Raw genomic sequence first — 21,756 nt, 5'->3', positions numbered from 1 at the left:
TTCCTCAGTGATAGCCGCGCCACCCCACTGGGGCACAAACCACATCTTAGTGATGGCATGGTTCGTGGCTTTCCACCAGCTTGCAGTACGTAAGCAGATGTATACATCTTATTTTTCTTGAAGGAATGTGAAAAGCTTTTATGGGACTGGGGCTGTAGCTCAGAGGGATGATTGCAACTGTCTAATATGTGCAGGACCCTAGGCTCCATCCCCAAGCACCCCAGAATAATAATAAAGTACATACCTGCTACATTTGATATCACCTTATTAGTCTCCAATGGGTTTCCTTCTTGTGTGTCAAAGATATTTAAGTTTGCTGGGCAACAATGGCTCACGCTTGTAATCCCAGCTACTCAGGAGGGTGAGAGGTGAGGATCAGGGTTCAAAACCAGCCCAGGTAGGAAAGCCCGTGAGACTCTTATCTCCAATGAACCACCAACAAGGCAAAAATGGGACTGTGCCTCAAGTGCTATCCTTGAGCAAAAAACTCAGGAACAATGCCAGGCCCTGAGTTCAGGCCCCAAGACCAACAAGCACATACACACACACAAAAAAAATAAAATGTTCAAGGTTTATTTTTTTTGTTTTGTTTTTATTTTTTATTTTTTGTCAGTCATGGGGCTTGAACTCTGGACTTGGGCACTGTTCCTCAGCTCTTCAGCTCAAAGCTAGTGCTCTACACTTGAGCCACAGCACCACTTCCAGCTTTTTCTGCTTATGTGGTGCTAAGGAATCAAACCCAGGGCCTTATGCATACAAGGCGAGCACTCTACCACTGAGCCACCTTCCCAACCCTTGTTTTGTTTTTTAAGGTAGGGTCTTGCTGTGTAGCCCATGTTGGTCTTGAACAAAGCTGTACATATGTACATAGGGGAGAAGCCATTGCCACAACCAAGATGGCGAACACATCTGTCACTCCCAAGTTTCTTCCTGCCCTTTAGCAAAAAGCCTGCCTTCCAGCATTTCCCACACACACTTGGTGATGTGCATTTCTCTAAGGACGGGTGACCTTGAGCATCTTCATATACACTTTCTTGATACTCCCAAGTAACAAGAAAGCTATATCATAAAGTTACAATATTTACGTTAGTACTGATATGCTGGGGCTTGAACTCAGGGCCTCACACTTGCTAAACAGGCATTCTACCACTAAGCCACATCCCCAGCCCTGGTGGGTTTCCTGCCTCTTCTTGCTACTTATTTGTTGTTGGAGAAGGTGTTCAGGTGCGATCAGCCACCATGACTGCCCTGTGCCTGCCTTGTCGCTGCAGGCAGTGAACCCCGGCCGGTCCCTGTTCCTGCTCTACGCCCTCAAGAGCTCCCCGCGACTTGGCCTGCTGTACCTGTACCTGTTTGACTACACAGATACCTTCCTGCCCTTCATCCACACCATCTGCCCTCTGCAAGAAGACAGCTCTGGGGAGGACCTTCTCAGCAAGCTTCTGGTAGGTAGGCCGGGCAGCGCAAACAGAACCAGCCAGCCTTCCTAGCTACTCAGGAGGCTGAGATCAGAGAATCACAGTTCAGATCCAGCCCAGGCAGAAAAGTCCCTGTGAGACTTATCTCTAATGAACCACCAGAAAACCAGAAGTGGTGCTATGGCTCAACGTGGTAGAGCACTAGCCTTAAGCAAAAGAGCTCAGGGAACAGAGCCCAGGCTCTGAGTTTAAGCCCCAGGACAAAAACAAGGAAGGAAGGGGAGAGAGAGAGAGAGAGAGAGAGAGAGAGGGAGGGAGGAAGGGAGGGAGGGAGGGAGGGAGGGAGGAAGGAAGGGAGGAAGGGAGGGAGGGAGAGGGAAAGAGAGGGAGAGAAAGGAAAAGAAGCAAATCATCCCACTTCTAGAGACCAGAGTCGGCCCTCTAGACTTGAAGGATTTATTTATTTATTTATTTGGGTCTGGTCGTGGGACCTGAACTCTGGGCCTGGGCGCTGTCCCTCAGCTCTTCAGCTCAAGGCTAGCGCTCTACCACTTGAGCCACAGCGCCACTTCCGGCTTTTTTCTTTTTGCTTATGTGGTGCTGAGGAATTGAACCCAGGGCCTCATGCATGCAAGGCAAGCGCTCTACCACTGAGCCACCTTCCTAGCCCTGGATTTAATTTTTTAAAGAAATGGTTGCTATTAGTATAAAGGAAGCTGGTGAAGGTCCTGACCATATTTAGTTTAATAATGGCTCCCAAAGAGTGGTTGTTTGCTCCACTGAGCCCTAGGGTCATGTGCTCCCTGGAGACCAGCCAGAGTGAGACGGGCTAATGCTGAGATTAAATGCTGTGGGCAGGGTCCATCCCAAAGGCCTCCCCCGTCAATGAGCCATGGCCCCAGTCACCAATGCTGTCATATCACCTGACTCCAGAGTTGTGTGTGGTGCCCCACCCTAGCCACTTGTTTGTTAGCCTTCCCCTCAGATTATTTTAGAGCTGCTAGGCACCGGTGGTTCACACCTATAATCCTGGCTACTCAGGAGGCTCAGATCTAAGGATCATCATTCAAAGCCAGCCTGGTCTGGAAAGCCCGTGAGACTCTCATCTCCAATTAACCACAACACAAAAAAGCCAGAAGTGGAACAGAGACTCAAATAGGGGACCCTATTTTACCGGGGGTGATTTTTTTCATATCTATTCGATCACTTGAGAGTAAGGCTCTTTGGCACTGGGAATGTGGCTTAGTGGTAAAGTGTTGCTGCGCAAGCATGAAGCACTGGCTTTATTCCTTTTTCTGTACACAGAAAAAGCCAGAAGTGGCGCTGTGATTCAAGTAGTAAAATGCTAGCCTTGAGCCAAAGAAGCTCAGGGACTGCACCCAGGCCCAGAGTTCAAGCCCCCCTGGACTGGCACAAAAAAGAGAGAAAGAGAGGGAGGGAGGGAGGGAGGGAAAGAGAGGGGGAGAGAGAGAGAGAGAGAGAGAGAGAAATGCTGTTTGTTTTAGAGCCTGGTCTATTTCTATGGAAACATGCATGCGCAACACACACACATTAAATTACTGATCCAGATCCATGATACATTTAATTCCCCCATGTCTGTCCTCATTCTGCGACTGGTAAGAAGATGTTGGATTTCAAGAGTGCTCTGATGGGCTGGGAAGGTGGCTCAGTGGTAAAATGCTTGCCTAGCATGCATGAAGCCCTGGGTTCGATTCCTTAGTACCACATACATAGAAAAAGCTGGAAATAGTGCTGTGGCTCAAGTGGTAGAGCACTAGCCTTGAGCACAGAAAGGCTCAGGGACAGTGCCAAGGCCCCAAGTTCGAGCCCCAGGTCTGGCAAAACAACAACAACAAAAGAGTGTGCTTACATCCGCATGGGGACAGGAATTTACACACTGGCTTGTGTAAATTCATCTCAACCCCATTTTTCACACCAGGCTCATTTTGACGTTACTTCTAGGTTTCCATAATCATGTAACAAACCTCCCAGCTCCAACTTTGCTGACTGCCCCACTGAATATTATGGTACATACCAAAGTCGACTAAGTTCTTTTTAGACAATTAGGTCCGTGTGTGTGTGTGTGTGTGTGTGTGTGTGTGTGTGTGTGTGTGTGTGTGTGTGTGTGTGTCCGTCCGTGTCCGCGCGCACGCGCACATGCACGTGCACATGCTCAGCACACGCCAAGCTTGCGTGCTGGCTAACGGCCTCATTTTGTGTGACCCCCGGAAGGACCTGAGGGAGCCTACCTGGAAGCAGTGGAGGGAGTTCCTCGTCAAGTACTCCTTCCTGCCGTACCAGCTGATGGCCGAGTTCGCCTGGGACTGGCTGGAGGTCCACTACTGGACCTCGCGGTTCCTCATCGTCAACGCCATGCTCCTCTCCGTTCTGGAACTGTTCTCCTTCTGGAGGATCTGGTCAAGAAGTGAATTGAAGTAAGAGCCGTTTTATAGCGCAGTGCAGCGCTGGTAACAGTGGCTAGGCGGGAAGGGGGAGGAAGGTGTGTAGTTGAGATGGGGTCTCGCTCCTTTTTGGCCCAGGCTCAAACCGTGATCCTCCTGACTAGCTAGGATCATAGCTAGGGGCCACTGGAACCGGGCTGCCCCAAGCCCTTCTTTCCCCATAACACTTCCAGCAAGTACCCAAGCCCCCTGGGGAAGCACCCGTGGGCTGGGAGCAAAAGACCCTGCGAGGCCAGGGAAAAGGCCAGGGTCAGAGCCCTGCCGTGGCCCACCCCGCCCTGACCAGCTCTTGTCTTTGCAGGACAGTACCTCAGAGGATGTGGAGCCATTTTTGGAAGGTGTCCACGCAGGGGCTGTTCGTGGCTATGTTCTGGCCCCTCATCCCACAGTTCGTGTGCAACTGTTTGTTTTACTGGGCCCTGTATTTCAATCCGATCATTAACATCGATCTTGTGGTCAAGGAAGTGCGGCGGCTGGAAACCCAAGTGTTGTGACTGGCGTTGTGGCGGGGCGTGGAGGCGATCTTCCCGACCCGACACCTGTGCCCACAAGGGCGGAGGGAGCGAACTTCCTGCTTCTACTTCCTGGTAAAAGCAAGGTGCTGCTGCTGATCGAAGGCTTCAACCAGGTCCTCTCCCTCAGCCTGTGGCACAGGGGCAGCAGAGACCGATGTCCCAGTGCCCAAGGACCATGGAGGTGACAGGAGAGCAGCCCCTCCCACCAGCTCCTTCCTCTCGGGGTCTGGGGGGAGCCTGCCATGATGGCTGGAGGACTCAGGGTCTTCAAGGGACACCGCGGGCCATCAGCAGTACCTCCCCCCTTCCCCCCAAACTCCGTGAGGACAGAGGTGCCCAGAGCCTCCGGCCAGGCTCTAGGTAAGGCCCACCTGTGAGCCAAGTGTAGGAAAGCGAGGATAAGATTTTGCCATAGGCCAGATATCAAAATAGGAAAACCCAGAAATCGGTCGGTTGCGCACCGCTAAGGAACTCAGATGAAGAGTGGTAGCTGTTTTCTGTAATCATTGGAAGTTTGCTCCCTTTCTGTTGGGGGGCACCTACTGGGGTGTCAGGCATTTCAGGCTGAGCTGATGCAGGCTCCTTCCAAGTATTGCTTGGGCTTTGTTTTGTTCTTAAGAATTTGACCTGTAAAATATACCCAAGGTAGTCTTTGTTCAAGAAAACATTTTCTAAGTTGACCTCACACTGTATAATGCGTAGTCTTTATTGTCCCATTCTGCATAAACAGCAGGCCTAATTGCTGTAATTGTGACTTGGGGAGGGGGGGCCTGGCAGGGGGACCTCCCATTTCTTCCACTGTGCAAACAGCAGGTAAATGAACTATGAGCTCATCAAGGTTGGCTTCAAAGACAAACTTGTATCCAAAGTGTGTGTGCACGCCTCCAGGAGCCTTTCTTTAACCCTTACTATCTTGGAGTGAACATTTCACTCCAACTTCGCTTCTGAAAGTTTGAAGGAAATACTTGAAATAAAAATAAAGATTTTTTTTTATACAGATAAAACCTCTGTACGGTGAAGAGCAGCTGTTTAGGAAATAGAAATTTCTGAGTTACATGATAAACTCTGCAAGCCAGCCTCAAGTCTCCAGGTGCAGCCCCCACCCAGAGGTGGCCTCAATAGAAAAATCCTGCCAGAGACAGGAAAGGCTCCCTGGGCCTGGGCAGTGTTTGTGCGAGTCTGGCCTAGGCCCTGGGGTGGTTACTCTTCCCTTCCCACAAGAGGTGGTAGCTGGCCACGGTGCAGACTGACCACAAGATGACTGGGTGCCCATCAGCCCCGCTCCACCAGCTGCCCACACCTTGCCTCCCTCCCACACAGGTGACGCCCACAAAGGAGACTTGCCCAGAGCAAACAGCTGGGCACGAGCTCCGGTCTGGGCGCCTCCACAGGGCGGTTCAAGGGCAGCCCCAGTCCTTATCAAGGCAGGCTTAGGGGCGCCAAAGGAGTCTACAGAAAATACCCACTGAAAATGTCATTTCTCCAAATCCAGCATAATTGAAAACAAAAAAAACATGGGGTTGGGGGAGTTGGGAGAAATTATTTACAAGCATCCTTATCCAAACAATGGACAAAAACAGGAACCAGCTCTCATGTCCAAGTCTGTGACCTATAACATGATACCATTTAACTCTTGGGGGGGGGCGGCGGGTCTGTGTTTCTGAGGGCTAAGGATGGAACCCAGACTCTTGGTAGGCAGGTGCTCTGCCATTAAATCATAGAACTCTTCAAGAGGAAGTTTCCGTTGCTTTTTTTGTTTGCTGAACTCAAGGCTTCCTTCCAGGCTGGTGCCTTCTGCCTGGCCCAGTCCTCCCACCCACCAGATTGTTTTTTCATGACAGAAAAAAAATAACCTTATGAGCATTATACAGCATAGTCTCAACTGTATATACTTTTGCTTTTTTCCCTTTTTTTTTTGAGACTGCCCTACTGTAGTCCAGGCTGTTTTCCAAACTTGAACTATAGCCCAGGCTGGCTACTACAACTCTTGATCCTCCTGCCTCAGCCTCCTCAGTGCTAGGATTAGAGGTGTATGCTACCAAGCCTAGCTTTGACTGCACTTTAAGAAACTAGAAAAATCAAATGCTAACCAGGATAATTCAGGATTGTGGAATTATAGTGGTTTAGGGATTTTTTTTTTTTCCTGCTTTATATATTGCTCTGTATTTTCCTTTTTTTTTTTTTTTTTCTTTTTGCTGTGGGAGATGGGGGTGGTGAGCACTGAACTCTTCATGTTTTGTTTTGTTGGTTGTGGGGCTTGAACTCTGGGCCTGGGTGCTGTCCCTCAGCTCTTCAGCTCAAGGTGAGCGCTCTACTGCTTGAGCCACAGCACCACTTCCAGTTTTCTAGTGGTTTATTGGAGATGAGTCTCATGGACTTTCCTGCCCTGGCTGGCTTTGGACCGCGATCCTCAGATCTCAGCCTCCTGAGTAGCTGGGATTACAGGCGTGAGCCACCGGCGCCCGGCTCTTCATGGAGCTTTACCCTCAGCCCCAGACTTTTCTTTTTCTCTTTATAGATAGGTCTTGCTATATTACCATGTTGGCATCAAACTCCTGCATTAAAGCCACCCTTCAGTCCCCCCAGTAACTGGGACTATAGGCATTCACTACCGTACCTGGATGCCAAGAAATAAATTTTAACTGTTACAAGCAGTGGAAGGGGAAAGGCTCCATTAAGGTAACAATTGCTTCACTTGAATGTAACAAGGGTGGTGTATTATGTGATCATCTGACATTTTTGCAGTGCTGGAGATGCAACCCCAGGCTCTGCAGTCAAGCTCTCTACCTCTGAGCCGCATCTCCAACTCCCAGCTAGTTAGTTCATCCTTAAGACTCCTTGCTTCCAGTGTGGTCTACCACCACGTGGTAAGATGGCTACTCACATGTAACCTCCAGCCATCAGCTCACAGTTGGAATAGAAAGCCTTCCAGTGAATTAGACCTCAAAACTGATAGCAGGTCAGTACTGGTGGCTCATGCCTGTAGTCCCAGCAACACAGGAGATACCTGAGAATTCTGATTGGAAGCAAGCCTGGGCAGAAAGAGACTCTTATCTCCAATTAACCAACAAAAAACCAGAAGTGGAGATATGATTGGAGTGGTAGAGTGTTAGCCTTGAGCTCAAAAAGTCCAGCTAGAGTTCAAGCGGCCCTGAATTCAAGTCCCAGTACGTACACACACACACACACACACAAAGGAAAGAAATAAAACTTGATACCAAACCCAACCCAGTTGTGGTCTTATAAAATACACCTAGGGCTTTTGACCTTCATCAATCAGTAAATAAACAAGCTGAGCCTTGAGTTCCAGGATGGAGAGAGAGAAAGAGCGCACGCGCAACCGCAGGCTTGCAGCTTTATCACTTGGCCTCAGTTGCCTTCTGCAGAAAACTGGATGCCATTGTTCGGTAGTGAAAAGCAGCTTTATTTCCTCGTGCAGCAGACTAGACAGGTCCCAATGCTCAGTCACATGGGGGCGAGTTTGCCTCACACAAGAACTGAGGATAGAAGAGGTATTTTAGGTGGTACTTAGTCCCCGCCAAGCAGTGAGCAAACTCCGCATCACACTTGCACATTAGTTCTTGGCACTTGTTTTCTGTTGATCCTGGAAGAAGTGAGGAAACTGAGGTAAGACAGGGACCTGCAGAGACCCAGGGCAGACACCAGGGAAGATGGTAAAGCTGAAGGCAGGTCAGGTTATAAATTAGGCTAATGTGGCACCGTGTTTACCTTGTCCCTCTGCATCTGCTCATGGGAATCTGTACTTGAAGCCCAGCACTGTGGCTCATGCCTGCAATCCTAGCTATTCAGAAGGCTGAGATCTGAGGCTCACAGTTTGAAGCCAGTCTACAAAAGTCTGTGAGGCTTAACTCCAACCACCAAAAGGTAGAAGTAGAGCTGTGGCTCAAGTGGTAGAGTGCCAGCCTTGAGCAAAAAAAGCTAAAGGACAGCAGCCAGGCCCTGCTGAGTTCGAGCCTCAGGACTGGCAGAAAATAAAACAATAGGGACTTGATGTTTCCAATAAAAAGTCCAAAGTCCACACAAGTTTCTGGCTTCTCTTCTGAGACAATATTACGTGGTTCCATTTGGTGATCCACTTAGATAAGATACAAGGCGCCTGGCAACCATGAGGGACTGGGTTTGAAATGCCTGCTTTACAGCTCCTTGTGCTGCCACCTCATCTAAACTTTTAGCCCAAGACCTCAATTAACACAGGATCAGTGCTGGGTATGCGCTTGCCTACCATGCACAAGACTCCTATTTGCCCGCCCGCCCGCCTCCCTCCCTCCCTCCCTCCCTCCCTCCCTCTCTCCCTTCCTTGCTTCCTTCCTTCCTTCCTTCCTTCCTTCCTTCCTTCCTTCCTTCCTCCCTTTGGTCCCTACATGATGTTCTTTCTGATTCAATCCTTCTCTGCTATTCTGTTACTCCTCCCTTTGGAATAGGATTGTGTGCTCTACACCATCGTGCTTTGAGATATCTTAAACTTCCTTTCAAGCTAATGGTTTTGAGTCTCTGAAGAGACTTTGAATTTAGATTTCTGAACAATGTTAGAATGGCTAAGATTTGGGGCACCTGGGAGATGGACTGTGAGGGCCCATCTTCATGAGGGGCCTGTGGAGGGGAGCAGGGCAGGAGGTTAGGAGGTAGGATAGAAAATGTCCCCCTCAGGCTCATGGGCAATTGCTTCATCCCCAGCTGGCAGTGCTATTTTGGCAGGTTCTGGAAACTTTAGAAGGAGGGGTGCAGGGGGAGGGAGCATGTCATGGGGGAGGGTGTGTCTTTAAAGGGGACTTCCTGCCCTTTCCTCACTCTACTTCCTGGCTGCCATGAGGGAAGCAGCCTCCTACTCCTTCTCCACAAGCTCCCACCTCCCACCTGATATTGAGCCCGACCTCAGGCCCAAAACGGAGCCAAGGCAACCATGGCTGGACCCTCAGTTCATGAAATCATGAACCGAAATAAAACCTTTCTGCCTGGTAAGTTGTTGACGTCAGGCTTCCCGTCACAGTGACAAAGCATCTCACCAGAAAACAAAACAAACAAAAACATACAAATACTGGGGACAGGTCAAAATAAAGTACATTTGCATTATGGACCACAGTCAGCATCAACTAGGACACAATGTCACATTTTTGGTTGTTAGCACCATGGTGAGGTTGTTGGGTGGTGGGGTAGCAGGGTGGAGTTGCCACTGCCATCTAGTGGGTAAAATACAGAGATGCTACAAACATCTCAGGGTGCAACAGGGAAGCCCCCACTAGAGAATTATGTGGCCCATAATGCTGACAGGGTCAAGGCTGGACAGCCCTGCCATAGCTGGGTTGTGGTAGTACATGCCTGCAATCTCAGCATTTGGAAGGCTGATTTAGGAGGATTGTCAAGGCTCAGCTGGGATACATAGCAAGTGGGAGGCCAGCCTGATCTATATAATGTCTAGCTGCCCTGATGGCTTCCTGGCTGTCCACTCAAAAGAGGAAAGGAAAGGAAAGGAGAAGAGAGGAAAAGAAGGTCAAGCTTTGAGAGAATGAGGTCGGCCCCTTTGTTCCAAGTTGTCTAAGACACAAGGTTAAGTGAAAAAGAAAATTGTATGTAATGATCTAAATATGTGTGTAGATTTACACATACACACACATAAATGAAGACACCAAACTTAGACACTAGTTAATTCTGGTGGATGGAGTGTAACTGTCTATATTAGACTGTTTCTGAAATGCTTGACTTTTTTTTTTCTCACAAAGAACACATACTATGGTTAAATAAGAAAGAACATCCAGCAGGCACTGTGGCTCATGCCTGTAAGCCTAGCTACTCAAGAGGCAGAGCACTCGCCTTGAGCTGAAGACAATGCCCAGGCCCACCGTTCAAGCCCCATAACTGGAAAAAGAGAGAGAGAGAGAACATCCTTCTATAGATGGATGCAAGGAGGAAAGGAAGGATGAAAAGAAAGCAGAAAGGAAAGAAAGGAGGAAGGGTAATACGATGGATGATGGATGGAATGACGAAAAGGGTGATACTGATCAAGATGCATTGTATGTGTAAACTGATTCGTTGAATGGCCACCTCTTTGTAAAACTACTTATATAATTTTTAAACATAACTTTTAAAAAGACATATGGACAATACAACTAGTGGGTGGAGACGGGGGGGGGGGACTGGGAGAGAGTGAGGGAAGGGAAGACACTGTACAAAGGAAATGTACTCATTACCTGACTCATGTAATTGTAATACTTCCTTACATCACCTTTATAATAACAATAAATAATGATTTTTAATAAAGATGCATGGATTTATGGGTGGATTGATGATTGATGACAATGGGTGGATTGATGGACCAATGATAGATGGACCAAGGATGGATGGATGGGTGGATGGATAGATGGATGGATGGATGGATAGATGGATGGATGGGTGGATGGATGGATGGATGGATAGGTGGATGGATGGGTGGATGGATGGATGGATGGATGGATGGATGGGTGGATGGATGGATGGATGGATGGATGGATGGATGGATGGATGGGTGGATGGATGGATGGATGGGTGGATGAATGGGTGGATGGATGGATGGATGGATGGATGGATGGATGGGTGGATGGATGGATGGATGGATGGATGGATGGATGGATGGATAGATGGATGATGGATGGATGGATGGATGGATGGATGGATGGATGGATGGGTGGATGGATGGATGGATGGATGGGTGGATGGATGGGTGGATGGATGGATGGATGGATGGATGGGTGGATGGGTGGATGGATGGATGGATGGATGGATGGATGGATGGGTGGGTGGATGGATGGATGGATAGATGGATGATGGATGGATGGATGGATGGGTGGATGGGTAGATGGATGGATGGATGGATGGGTGGGTGGGTGGATGGATGGATGGATAGATGGATGATGGATGGATGGATGGATGGATGGATGGATGGATGGATGGATGGATGGATGGGGTGGGTGGATAGATGACTCCTTGGCTCCCTGGCTACGTCTTAGAAAGCTACCTGGACCCCCACTTCTATCCAACCTTGTCACCTGTTCTCACTCACAAGGACTCTGTTGCAGACACTGTATTGTCATTTGCCCAGAAAGACTCCTGCATTGAAGGATTAATGGGTCCAATCCCTGAGAAGCAATTGAACCATAAGGGCTCTGCGTTCAATGATGGATTCATCCGCTGATGATGGATTCGTAATCTACAGCAATATTGGGAGGTGGTGGAACCTGTTAGAGGTGGGGCCCAGTAGGAGAAAGTGGCACACTAGGTGTATACTCAGAGGGACTCTCCCTCCTCCCCACCCCCTCTCTGTTTCCTGGCCACCATGAAGACAGCTCTGTACCACCTTGCCCTTCTCCCATCATGCTCTCCCTCACATCAAGCCCAGAAACAATGGAGCCAAAAGTCCATGGACTGTCACCTGTGTAACTGAGAGCATTCATTCCTACGCCAGGACATCTGTACTGATTGTGGCCCCACTACTTCTTTACAGGGCCAGCTTCTCTCCTTGCGTGTTAGGGACTTTAACACTGAGCTCTGCCTCCTACCTGCCTGTCTCCTTTCTTTTTTTAATTACAATTTTTTTGTTGTAAAGATACTATACAGAGGGGTTACAGTTACATGAGTAAGGTAATGAGTACATTTCCTATTGAGCATTGTTACCTCCTTCTCCTGTCTCCTCTTTCTAGACTGTAAGACCTTGCTGCTCTGATTTTGCTCAAAACATTACATGGAGCCTGGCCCTGATAGGATTCTCAGTAACACTGCTGAGAATAAACCCAGGCTCCACATTATAGCCAACATTCATACAAACACAACAAGCGTGTTACAGTATTCCCACTTGGCTGATAAGAGGTAAGAGGCTATGGGGTATTGGGGCTCACGCCTGTAATCCCAGCTACTTAGGAGACTGAGATCCAAAGGATCACAGTTCAAAAACCAGTCAGCAGGAAAGCCCCTGATGCTCTTATGTCCAATGAATTGCCAAAAAAAGCCAGAAGTGGAGCTGTGGTTCAAGTGGTAGAGCGCTAGCTTTGGGCAAAAAAAAGCTCAAGGACAGAGTCCAGGCCCTGAGTTCAATCTGTAGGACCAGCACACACACACACAAAGAAACTTGTCTGTGAGTCCCACACTTTGGAGGCCGAGGCAGGAGGATCCAGTGAGTGAGGGCACCCTGGGCTACATGGTGAGACCCTGTCACACACACTCAGCAAAAGGAAAAATAGCTCCTATGGGTTCACCTTAAAATTAAATCCTGCTAGCAAATATTATGACAGGCTTGAAAACTTTTCATATATTTGTCAGGCCCATAAATGGAAAATGAGCCAGACCCGTAATTAAATAAACAACTATATTCAGAATATCTCCAAACAGAATAAGAGAATATTTTTAGTCCAAAAATGCATAATAGAGACTTTGGTTCTTCTCCTTCGGTTGGGGCTGGATAGCTCTACACACAGCAGCAGCAAACAGATCAACAAACATCTTGTAAACATCTCAAAGGGGGGCTTCTAGCCAGCAGGATGTGCAAACGGAAGGGAGAGAGAAGAGCTTGAGAACTCCTCACCAAGCTTCCTCTCACCTCCTCTTTGCCCATCCTGGAGAAGGGTGGATTAAGGGCATGTCATCTCTTCCCCTGGGCCTCAGTTTCCCAATTCTAAAACAGGAGACTGGATAAGGGGATGCTGGCTGGGGCTTCATTAACCCTAAACATATATATAATTGTGAGGTGCTGTGGTTCACACCTGTAATCCTAGCTACTCAGGAAGTTGAGATCTGAGGAGTGCGGTTCAAAGCCAGCCAGGGCAGGAAAGATCATGAAATTCTTTTTGTTGTTGTTGGTGGTGGTGGTGGTGGTGGTCATGGGGCTTGAAATCAGGACCAGAGCACTGTCTCTGAGCAATTCTGCTCAAGGCTAGTGCTCTACCATTTTGAGCCACAGCTCCACTCCTGGCTTTCTGGTGGTTGATTCGTCTCATGGACTTTTCTGCCTGGGCTGGCTTTGAACTATGATCCTCAGATCTCAGCCTCCTGAGTAGCTAGGATGACAAGCATGAGCTATCAATGCTCAGCTTTGATCTTCTTTAAAGTTTTATTTTATCTACGTATCTAGTTATTTATTTATTTTAACATAGTGTAGCCTACTTTAGCTCCCCACCCACCCACAAATGCTGAGATTACAGGTGTGTGCCTTTACTCTGAGCTCTCTATATCACTGCTACCTAGAAAGTCGACTGGTACCACTATGTAAATTCCCTGCCACCCACCTTTCCTTCCTTCCTTCCTTCCTTCCTTCCTTCCTTCCTTCCTTCCTTCCTTCCTTCCTTCCTTCCTTCCTTCCTTCCTTCCGCTCTCCCTTCCTCTCTCCCTCCCTCCCTCCCTCCCTCCCTTCCTCCCTTCCTTCCTTCCTTCTGTTTTCCTTCCTTCTGTTCTTTTGTTTTGCCCATAGTAGGGCTTGAACTCAAGTCCTCAGACTCCTGCTTGTTTTTTTCTGTCATGGCTGGCGCTCTACCCCTTAACCATGCCCCCACTTCTGACTCTTTCCTGGTCACCTGGAGATAAAAGCCTCTGGGATTTGTCTCTCTGAGCTGGCTTTGAACTTTCCAACCCTTGGATCTCAACCTCCTGAGAAGAAGGTTACTTACAACACTGGGATTTGAACTCAGGTCCTTGCCCTTACTAGGCAGATGCTCTGTCACTTAAGCCACACCTCCAGCCCTTAAGCTTTTAGGTGTGTTTCTTTTGGAGGGGGAGAAGGGGGCTTTGATAAAGTCTTTTGCCCAGGCTGGCCTTGGACAGCCTGATCTGCCTACCTCAGCCACCTGAGTAGCCTGGGATTGAAACAAGCACTACCATACCCTGCTGCCTTCTAGATTGTTTATATCTGGCATCATTTCTGTATTTTCCCTCCATCCCCCCACCCCGCCCCGCCAGACACCTTAAGAAATGAGTTTCATTGGAAGTGTATGTATTTCTAAGTGTCCGATGTAGAAATGGCTCAGATTAGAGAAACCTGTGTGCTGTTCCACACTGAGTGGGAAGAGGAGTGCATTGTTAGGCCATTCCATGCTCACCACACTGGATGGTCTGGTTGACGCATTCCCAGGAGTAGCGTCCTATCTTGGGGCTGCAGCTGGCTTGCTCAGCTCGAGAATAGCAGCAGTCATGCTTATGACAGCACCTGGGGAGGGAGAGGTGGGACAGAAAGGCTGCTGGGAGAAGGCAGGGGTCTCTCAAGCCATCTCTCTCTCTTGGGCCGGCCCTGGGGCTTGAACTCAGGGCCTAGGTACTGTCCCTGAGCTTTTTTTTTTTTTTTTTTTGCTCAAAGCTAGTGCTCTACCACGTAAGCCCGCTTCTGGCTTTTGATGGTTAATTGGAGATCAGAGTCTCACACACCTTTCCTGCCTGGGCTGGCTTTGAACTGTGATCCCCCCACACGCAGATATCAGCCTCTTGAGTCGCTGGGATTACAGGCGTGAGCCACCTGCAGCCAGCTCTGGCCATCTGGCTAGGTGAATGGAGAGTTCCTAGGAGCCAGTGGACAGTGATTGGTGGACAGTTTCATCCCTGATTGACCCGGTTCTGGACGAGAACCTGTCTGAGTCCCTTTGTGCCCCGCACAGTCTCTACTCTGTGTGCCTGCTTTGCTCTATGCATGTTGAACTCGGCCACCCTGGCCTCTTCTCTGCCCCAAAGGGTCTGTGCCCACTCTGTACCCTATGTCTACAGCAACCACAAGCCACTCTGGTCCCTTCAGTCAGCCCCCACAGCATCCTCCACTCAAGATGTCTCCTGGGCCACCTGCTATGTCCTCAGGTTATGACAATCTCCTGTCACACCCTCTTGTCAAAGCAGGTCTGTCCTGTTGATTACTGTCCCTACTGTCAGCCCAGGGCCCGTAAAGCTCAGTAAATACTTCCTGTTCACATTGGTCCCTCCACTCATTCATTCAGTCACTCATTCATTCATTTGTGTATTCTGTATCCATGAACACTCTGGGCCAGGCCCTCTGAGCCGTGTGGAGGTGGGTGAGTGTCTGGACCCCACAGACCCAAGCCAGGGGGCTTCATCCACACAGGGGGGTCTGAGCCTCAAAAGCCATTGGGAAGGGATGGCTTTGTGCAGAGTGGCTTTCCTCCTGCCCGGTAGGCAGAGTGCAGAGCCCAGAGTGCAAATCCAGCCAGAAAGCCTGAGTTCCAGTTCCACCTCCCACACCTGACATTCTGCACAGCCCCAGACAAGTCATTTGATGGCTCTGTGCCTCAGTTTCTTCACCTATGAAAGGAGGCCCGTTGTAAAATGGGCCAGGGAGTTCCCAGGGCACATAGGAAATCTGGTTATCTTTATATCACTTTCTTTTTTTTTTTGTGGGTCATGGGGCTTGAACTCTGGGCCTGGGCACTGTCCCTCAGCTCTTCAGCTCAAGGCTAGCGCTCTACTACTTGAACCACAGCACCACTTCTGGCTTTTTCTGCTTATGTGGTGCTGAGGAATCGAACCCAGGGCCTCATGCATGCAAGGCAAGCACTCTACCACTGAGCTACCTTCCCAGACCTTTCTATCACTTTCTTTCAGCCAGTGCCATCAGCCCCTGCCTGGCCAGGGTGAGAAGCAGCTGGCATCAAGATTTGTCTTCAGAGGCTGGGAAGGTGGCTCAGTGGTAGAGCGCTTGCCTAGCATGCATGAAGCCCTGGGTTCGATTCCTCAGTACCACGTACAGAGAAAAAGCCGGAAGTGGCGCTGTGGCTCAAGTGGTAGAGTGTTAGCCTTGAGCAAGAAGAAGCTCAGGGACAGTGCTCAGGCCCTGAGTTCAAGCCCCAGGACTGGCGACATCCATAAATAAGATTTGTCTTCACTGGCAAGCCAGCCAGGGCCTTGTAATGAGAGGCGCTGGCATCTTCCCCCCACCAAACCCCAACTTCAGTGTGGGGCCCATCCTCCTGGCCCCTCACTACTCCTAGCCCGGTGCAAGCCTATACTCACGCACCAGTCAATGGCGTCTCGGGGTTGGCCATGTCCTCCGAGGCCACAAAAGCAGCCGTAGTTCAGGTAGGCTATAGGTGGTCGGTTGCCGGTGCACCTCACAGTTCCCGCCAGTTCCAGGATCCCCCGGCGGTACACATGTGACCTCCCGGATGCTGGATGGGGAACAAGGGTCAGAGGCTGCAGGTCAGGACTTTTCTAGTCCTAAAGAAGGGCAATAATGCCCAGCACCAGTGGCTCACGCCTGTCATTCTAGCTTCTCAGGGGGCTGAGTTCTGAGGATCGCGGTTCAAAGCCAGCCCAGGCAGGAAAGTGTGAGACTCTTATCTCCAATGAACCACTCAGAAACCAGAAGTGGTGCTGTGGTTCAAAGTGGTAGAGTGCTAGCCTTGAGTGAAAGAACTCAGGGACCACACCAAGGCGCTGGGTTCAAGCCCCACAACCAACCACAACAACAAAAAGAATATGCTTTCATCTCTATGTTTTTTTAGAGGGTGGGAGATGGTGGGACAGGGTCTCACTGTGTAGTCCAGGCTGGCCTAGAACTTGAGATCCTCCTGCTTCTGTCTCCTGAGTGCTGGGATTACAGGAGTGCACCACCATGCCTGGCCTACAATGATTTTTTTTTTTGAAGGAATCCAGAGCAAATTTGAAGACAGGTGTGTGTGTGTGTGTGTGCGCGTGCGTGCGCACACACGCACGCACGCACACATTTTCTTAGTAGAAAGAGCAGCATAATGGTGCAAAGGACTAGAAATATGTAAAAGAAGAAGAAAATGTAAAAATGAGTTTAGCGGGCTGGGAAGGTGGCTTAATGGTAGAGTGCTTGCCTAGCATGCATGAAGCCCCAGGTTCAATTCCTCAGTACCACGTACACAGAGAAACCTGGAAGTAGTGCTGTGGCTCAAGGGGTAGAGTGCTAGCCTTGAGCAAAAGCAGCTCAGGGACAGCGCCCAGGTCCTGAGTCAAACCCCAGGACTAGGGGGAAAAAATTAGCCCCGTTCCTGTCTGGATGACTGATTCTCACTCCCAAGCAACTAACATGCCGGCTTCAAACCTTCATGGGCTTTGAATAAAACTCAGAGTCCCCTTTGCACACAAGGTCTGAGGGAAGCCAGGCCCCCAGCCCTCACCAGCGCCCAGCCACCCTTCCAGTCACACCCACTACAAGCTGACTCTGCTGAAAGTGCTTGCCCCCTGCCCCTGCTCCCCCTGCCCTGCTCAGGACCAACCACCTCCCTGCAGTATCTGCCTTGTCTCCCAGGTAGCCCAGGGACCTGGACATTCTGTCCTGCTGCCCACTTCTGGAGGGTGACCCTCTGGCCTAGGGGCACGGGGGTGCTTTCAGAGCAGATCTCTGACTTGGGCAGCTCCGGATGCCCTGGGTGAGTTTCCAAGCAGAAACCTCTGAATCCACCAAGCACCAAGCACCCATCCCCCAGCACCCTCCCTGGGGCTGTCTGCAAAGTTCACTCCTGTCCCTGACCTAACACTCCCCGGCATCTCAGACCAGAGCAGCAGCTCGCATTTTCAATTCCTTCTGTTGTGGTGGTGGTGATTGTTTTCTCTTTTCTCTCAGGAACGGTCCCTTACCACCCGAGTCACACCTTCCACTTCTAGCTTTTCGCTGGTTAACTACAGATAAGAATCTCATGGACTTTCCTGCCCAGGCTGGCTTCAAACTGTGATCCTCAAATCTCAGCCTCCCCCCAGTTGCTGGGGTGACAAGCAGGAGCCACCAGGACTGGACTAGTAAGTGCAGGGCTTTGAACTCAGAGCCTCAGAGGTGCTAGGCAAGCAAGTACTCTGCCTCTTGAGCCACACCCCCTGTCCCTGGCACTGGGTTTGGAACCAAAGAAAACACTCCCTCTGCGCCAATATAGGAGGGGCAGGTCAGGCCGGGGTCTGTTTGCCCTGTCTGCCCGCGGCCGGCCTCCTCTCGGAGAGCCAGGTCTGTGTGTGCACACTCCAATGTCTGTCAGCCATGAGGCTGAACCTGGGGGTCTCACCGGGGTGCGCCTGCCCCCCCATAGGGCGTCTCTGGGAGCCTGTGTCTGAATCTATGCACCTGCTTGCAGGTAAGGTGGGGGCCAGCTCTGTGTCCCCACATGCCAGGTTGGTGGGGGCTGAGGGCATGCACCCCCAGAATATGGGGTTACTCAGTGAGGGCTGGTGAGAAGGTGCCCCCCCCGAAACCCAGCCCATGGTAGTGTCCTGCTCCCCAGCCTTAGATGCCACAGATCCACATGGGCAAGGCAGCAGCCAGGGCCAGGGGTGGAATGGGAGTGAGGGGCTCCCTCCCTGGGGCTCCCCAGTTCGTGATGGGGGTCCCTGAGAATGGGTGGCATGTGCAGGGGGCAGGACGGAGCTGGTTATAAATCCCTTGGGTGGGTGCAGAGCAGGGAAGCCCGGGGAGAAGTGGGGGGTCAGGGCCCCTGGGTCTGTGGCAGCACCTGAGGAAGGGGGTTGGGGTGGAGGTGGCGGGAGGGGGGGAGGGCTCACTCACCCAGGCCGGGGCCCAGCAACAGCAGCAGCGGCGGGAGCAGCAGCAGCAGCATTGGTGATGGTGGTGGAGGGCTGCGGGGCGGTGGCCGGCCCATCCAGGTGTGGGACAGTGCGGCTGGCTGGCTGGCTGGCGGGCAGCAAGGTAAGGTGGACCCCACCTCCAGCCCCGCCTTGCCCCGCCCCACCGCAGGCCGCACCTTCCCAGGACCTGGGCGGAGCCCGGCACTGCCCGCACCTGGGCCTTGCGGCCATCGGTGACCTCTGCCACCTCTCTCCATCCTGGTCACTACCTAATACCCCCCCATCTCCCACCCCCCGCCCCGGGGACCAAGAGGAGGGGAGTCAGACCCTGGGATGCCAAAGATCAAGGGGCTGTGTTTCTATAATCCACAGATACCCCCCCCCCACACACACACACACTTTGCCATTCCCTCCACACCGATGCTTACCTGGGCAGCCACAGGACAGGAGACCGGAAGGGAGGAGAGGCAGGGCTAATGTCTTCTTCAGAGTTGAAAATTAGACCACTTCTCCATGCAACTTGCTACAACCTCCTCACACTACCACCACCACCAGAGCGGGGGAAACTGAGGCAGCCAAACTTTTTTTTTTTTTGGCATAAGAATTCTGGTTTTTAAAACGTGAGTGGTGGGCTGGGAAGGTGGCTTAGTGGCAGAGCGCTTGCCTAGCATGCATGAAGCCCTGGGTTCGATTCCTCAGTATACCACATCCACAGAAAAAGGCTGGAAGTGGCGCTGTGGCTCAGGAAGGACTTGCCTCTCCTCTCTTGACCCAATTTTTTTATATATATTTAAAAATGAAATATAAAGGGATGATTCCTGCCTTATTCCTCCAGGTTGAGCAAGACACCAGGTGCGCATGAACAGGCTTGACCACATGCTTGTCCGCAGGCAGGTTATTCCAAGCCAGGCCTGGTCAAGGTCACATGGCCCTTGGACCCCAGGAGACCCTAGCCCCTCACCCCAGGTAGAGCATGCCACTCTGGGCTGGGCCAAGGACACACCGTCCTGGGTCCCCAGGAGACCATAGCCCATTTTTGATACTCTGTGTCCTTGTTAAACTCTATGCAAGCTCACTCCAAAATCCAGTCCCTTTGCCATTCTTCACTGGGAGTGCAGAGCCCTCCCAGCATGCTTTGGGCTAAACAGCCACTTGAAACCACCTCCAGGCCTTGGTCTCCTTAAGCCGACCATGTCGGCCATCCAGCATGGCTTGAGGTATTATTGGCTCTTTGTGTAAACCCAGAAAAGGCCTTATCTCTCCCCCTATTCTCTCTCCTCCAGACAGAAGGCTCTTCACCATTTGACCAACTCCACCCTCCATCTAAAAGCGTTCAGCACAAGGTAACCAGCTGTGGTTTGTGGTGGAGGCCTCCTGACCCAGCCCCGGGGACTTTAGGAATCCCCACTTCTTGTCTGTGGGGTCCCCAGAGACTCCAGGAGTCTCTCACACTTTGCTGACCCCCTACCCCCGACACACACACACCCTTTAATTAGGACTTTTGGGGATGACCTCTCCTAATTATTGGGATCCATCCATTTGCCTTCCCAAAGCCTCAAGGATGCCCGAAGGGGTAGGGCTCAGGTGACTCTGTAGTCCTACCAAATTTTCCAGATTGTCCCCCAGAGACATCCCATTGGCTTGCCTGCAGTCTAATATGGAGACTCTCGACTCTCGGGCTGACTGATTGACAGTCAAAGAAAACGGACTCGATTGTCTACTGAATTCTGGCCTCACTATCATGTCTGCTCGTCCTGTTCTGTCCACCAAGTCCTCTGACCTCTACTCCAGAGGCCCACCCTCCCCCACTCGCCTGCCTTGCTCAGTAAGTCCTTCACCATAAGCCTTCCAACTATTTCCTCTGAAACAGGATCTTTCCTTACCTTGTAGCAATTGCCATCTCCCTCCTCCCTCCTCTCCCTCTCTCCCTCCCTCCACCCCCCTTTCTGATGACCTCCAGACCTCTAGGTTCCCTCTTAAAGGCTAGCTGTCCTGAACCAGAGGTTCCATAAGCCCAAGTCTTTCCCACACCCTTTATTCCTCCTCTCTGCAGCTGGTCTGGATTCTCTTAAGTGAAAACTTGTCTGCTCCAAGCACGGGACTAGTTAGATAGCATACTCATCATTTTTGCCTTCAAGACTTGCACACAAACCCATTCCTTTTCTCTTGCCTCAGTCTACTCCCTTGAAAGTCTGGTTTTTTAATGTATCCCTTAAGGTAAGACTCCTCTACGAGGTGGCTCTAGGACCTCTGAGGAAAATCCTGCTTCCCTCAATTCTCTGCAGGTCTTGAGGATTGACACTTACCTAGTAAGCGATAAAGGTCACAAGATGGGACCTTTTGCCAAAATTATTCTAAAGGTTTTCTGTTCTTGTTATCAATGTTCATCTAAGCATGGAGATTCTGTTAATGTCTGTTGGTTGTTGGCTAAATCTTACGTTTTGCCTTGTATTCGGTTTTGTATGGTCTTTTTTTCCTGCATTGACCATGTGGGTCTATCATACAGTAGGCAAAAAATGTCTTCTGCCATTTTGTCACTGGAATTCCAAAAAACTTATGGCCGATTTTCATTTAAAAACAAACAAAAAAACTAAGCATGCCTTAAAAGTTTTGTACAGATGTGTGTGTGTGCATGTGTGTGTGAACATGTTCAAATTTATCTCATTGTAATACATGAAAACTGTCATCATGGTAAAAAAAAAATTATTTGCATTTTGACTGCAATTGTTAAAAGGAAAAAAAAATCTTGATCAATGAAAGTAGTAAAAGGAACGAGACCCAGCCCTGCTCTTAGCTGAGCTTGGATCACTACAATGACATCTCTCACTAGCAGTGTGGGATTTCTCATTC

The 21,756-nt window shown here is 50.3% G+C and overlaps 2 protein-coding genes across 4 annotated transcripts in view; one reads left to right on the top strand and one right to left on the bottom strand.

Moving 5' to 3' along the window:
• Window positions 1-21,545, top strand: part of Bfar (bifunctional apoptosis regulator) — a 36,757-nt gene extending 15,212 nt beyond the window's left edge. For 2 of the 3 annotated variants that reach the window (XM_042698392.1, XM_042698391.1), the window contains exons 6-8: window positions 1,272-1,445; window positions 3,651-3,853; window positions 4,182-5,399. In XM_042698392.1, coding sequence (XP_042554326.1) covers window positions 1,272-1,445; window positions 3,651-3,853; window positions 4,182-4,374 — 570 coding nt within the window. In that variant the 3' untranslated portion in view covers window positions 4,375-5,399. Of the gene's footprint in view, window positions 1-1,271; window positions 1,446-3,650; window positions 3,854-4,181; window positions 5,400-17,039; window positions 17,056-21,524 lie in introns of those variants that run through there. The other variant, XR_006150453.1, reaches the window with a different exon arrangement.
• On the bottom strand, window positions 7,818-18,980 carry LOC122123709 (group 10 secretory phospholipase A2-like). Its single transcript, XM_042698127.1, has 4 exons — window positions 18,883-18,980; window positions 16,385-16,525; window positions 14,472-14,578; window positions 7,818-7,999 (listed from the first exon to the last, which is right to left on the bottom strand). Exons 1-4 carry the CDS (start codon window positions 18,978-18,980, stop codon window positions 7,857-7,859), a joined length of 489 nt encoding a protein of 162 aa, XP_042554061.1. The 3' UTR covers window positions 7,818-7,856.
• Window positions 21,546-21,756: the final 211 nt, after the last annotated feature.

This window comes from Dipodomys spectabilis, unplaced genomic scaffold (genome assembly GCF_019054845.1).
Source record: "Dipodomys spectabilis isolate Male_0828 unplaced genomic scaffold, ASM1905484v1 ptg000231l, whole genome shotgun sequence".
Taxonomy (NCBI): Eukaryota; Metazoa; Chordata; class Mammalia; order Rodentia; family Heteromyidae; genus Dipodomys; species Dipodomys spectabilis.
Note: the sequence above shows the minus strand (reverse complement) of the source record. Positions and strands in the feature narration are given on the sequence as shown.

Excerpts from the sequence above, each read along its gene's own strand:
- LOC122123709 (XM_042698127.1), bottom strand. The coding sequence starts at position 18,980 with ATGGGCCGGCCACCGCCCCGCAGCCCTCCACCACCATCACCAATGCTG. Across the intron at positions 14,579-16,384 it reads CCCCGAGACGCCATTGACTG|GTGCTGTCATAAGCATGACT; the intron begins GTGCGTGAGTAT and ends CTCCCTCCCCAG. Across the intron at positions 8,000-14,471 it reads CAACCAGACCATCCAGTGTG|GATCAACAGAAAACAAGTGC; the intron begins GTGAGCATGGAA and ends CACTTCTTCCAG.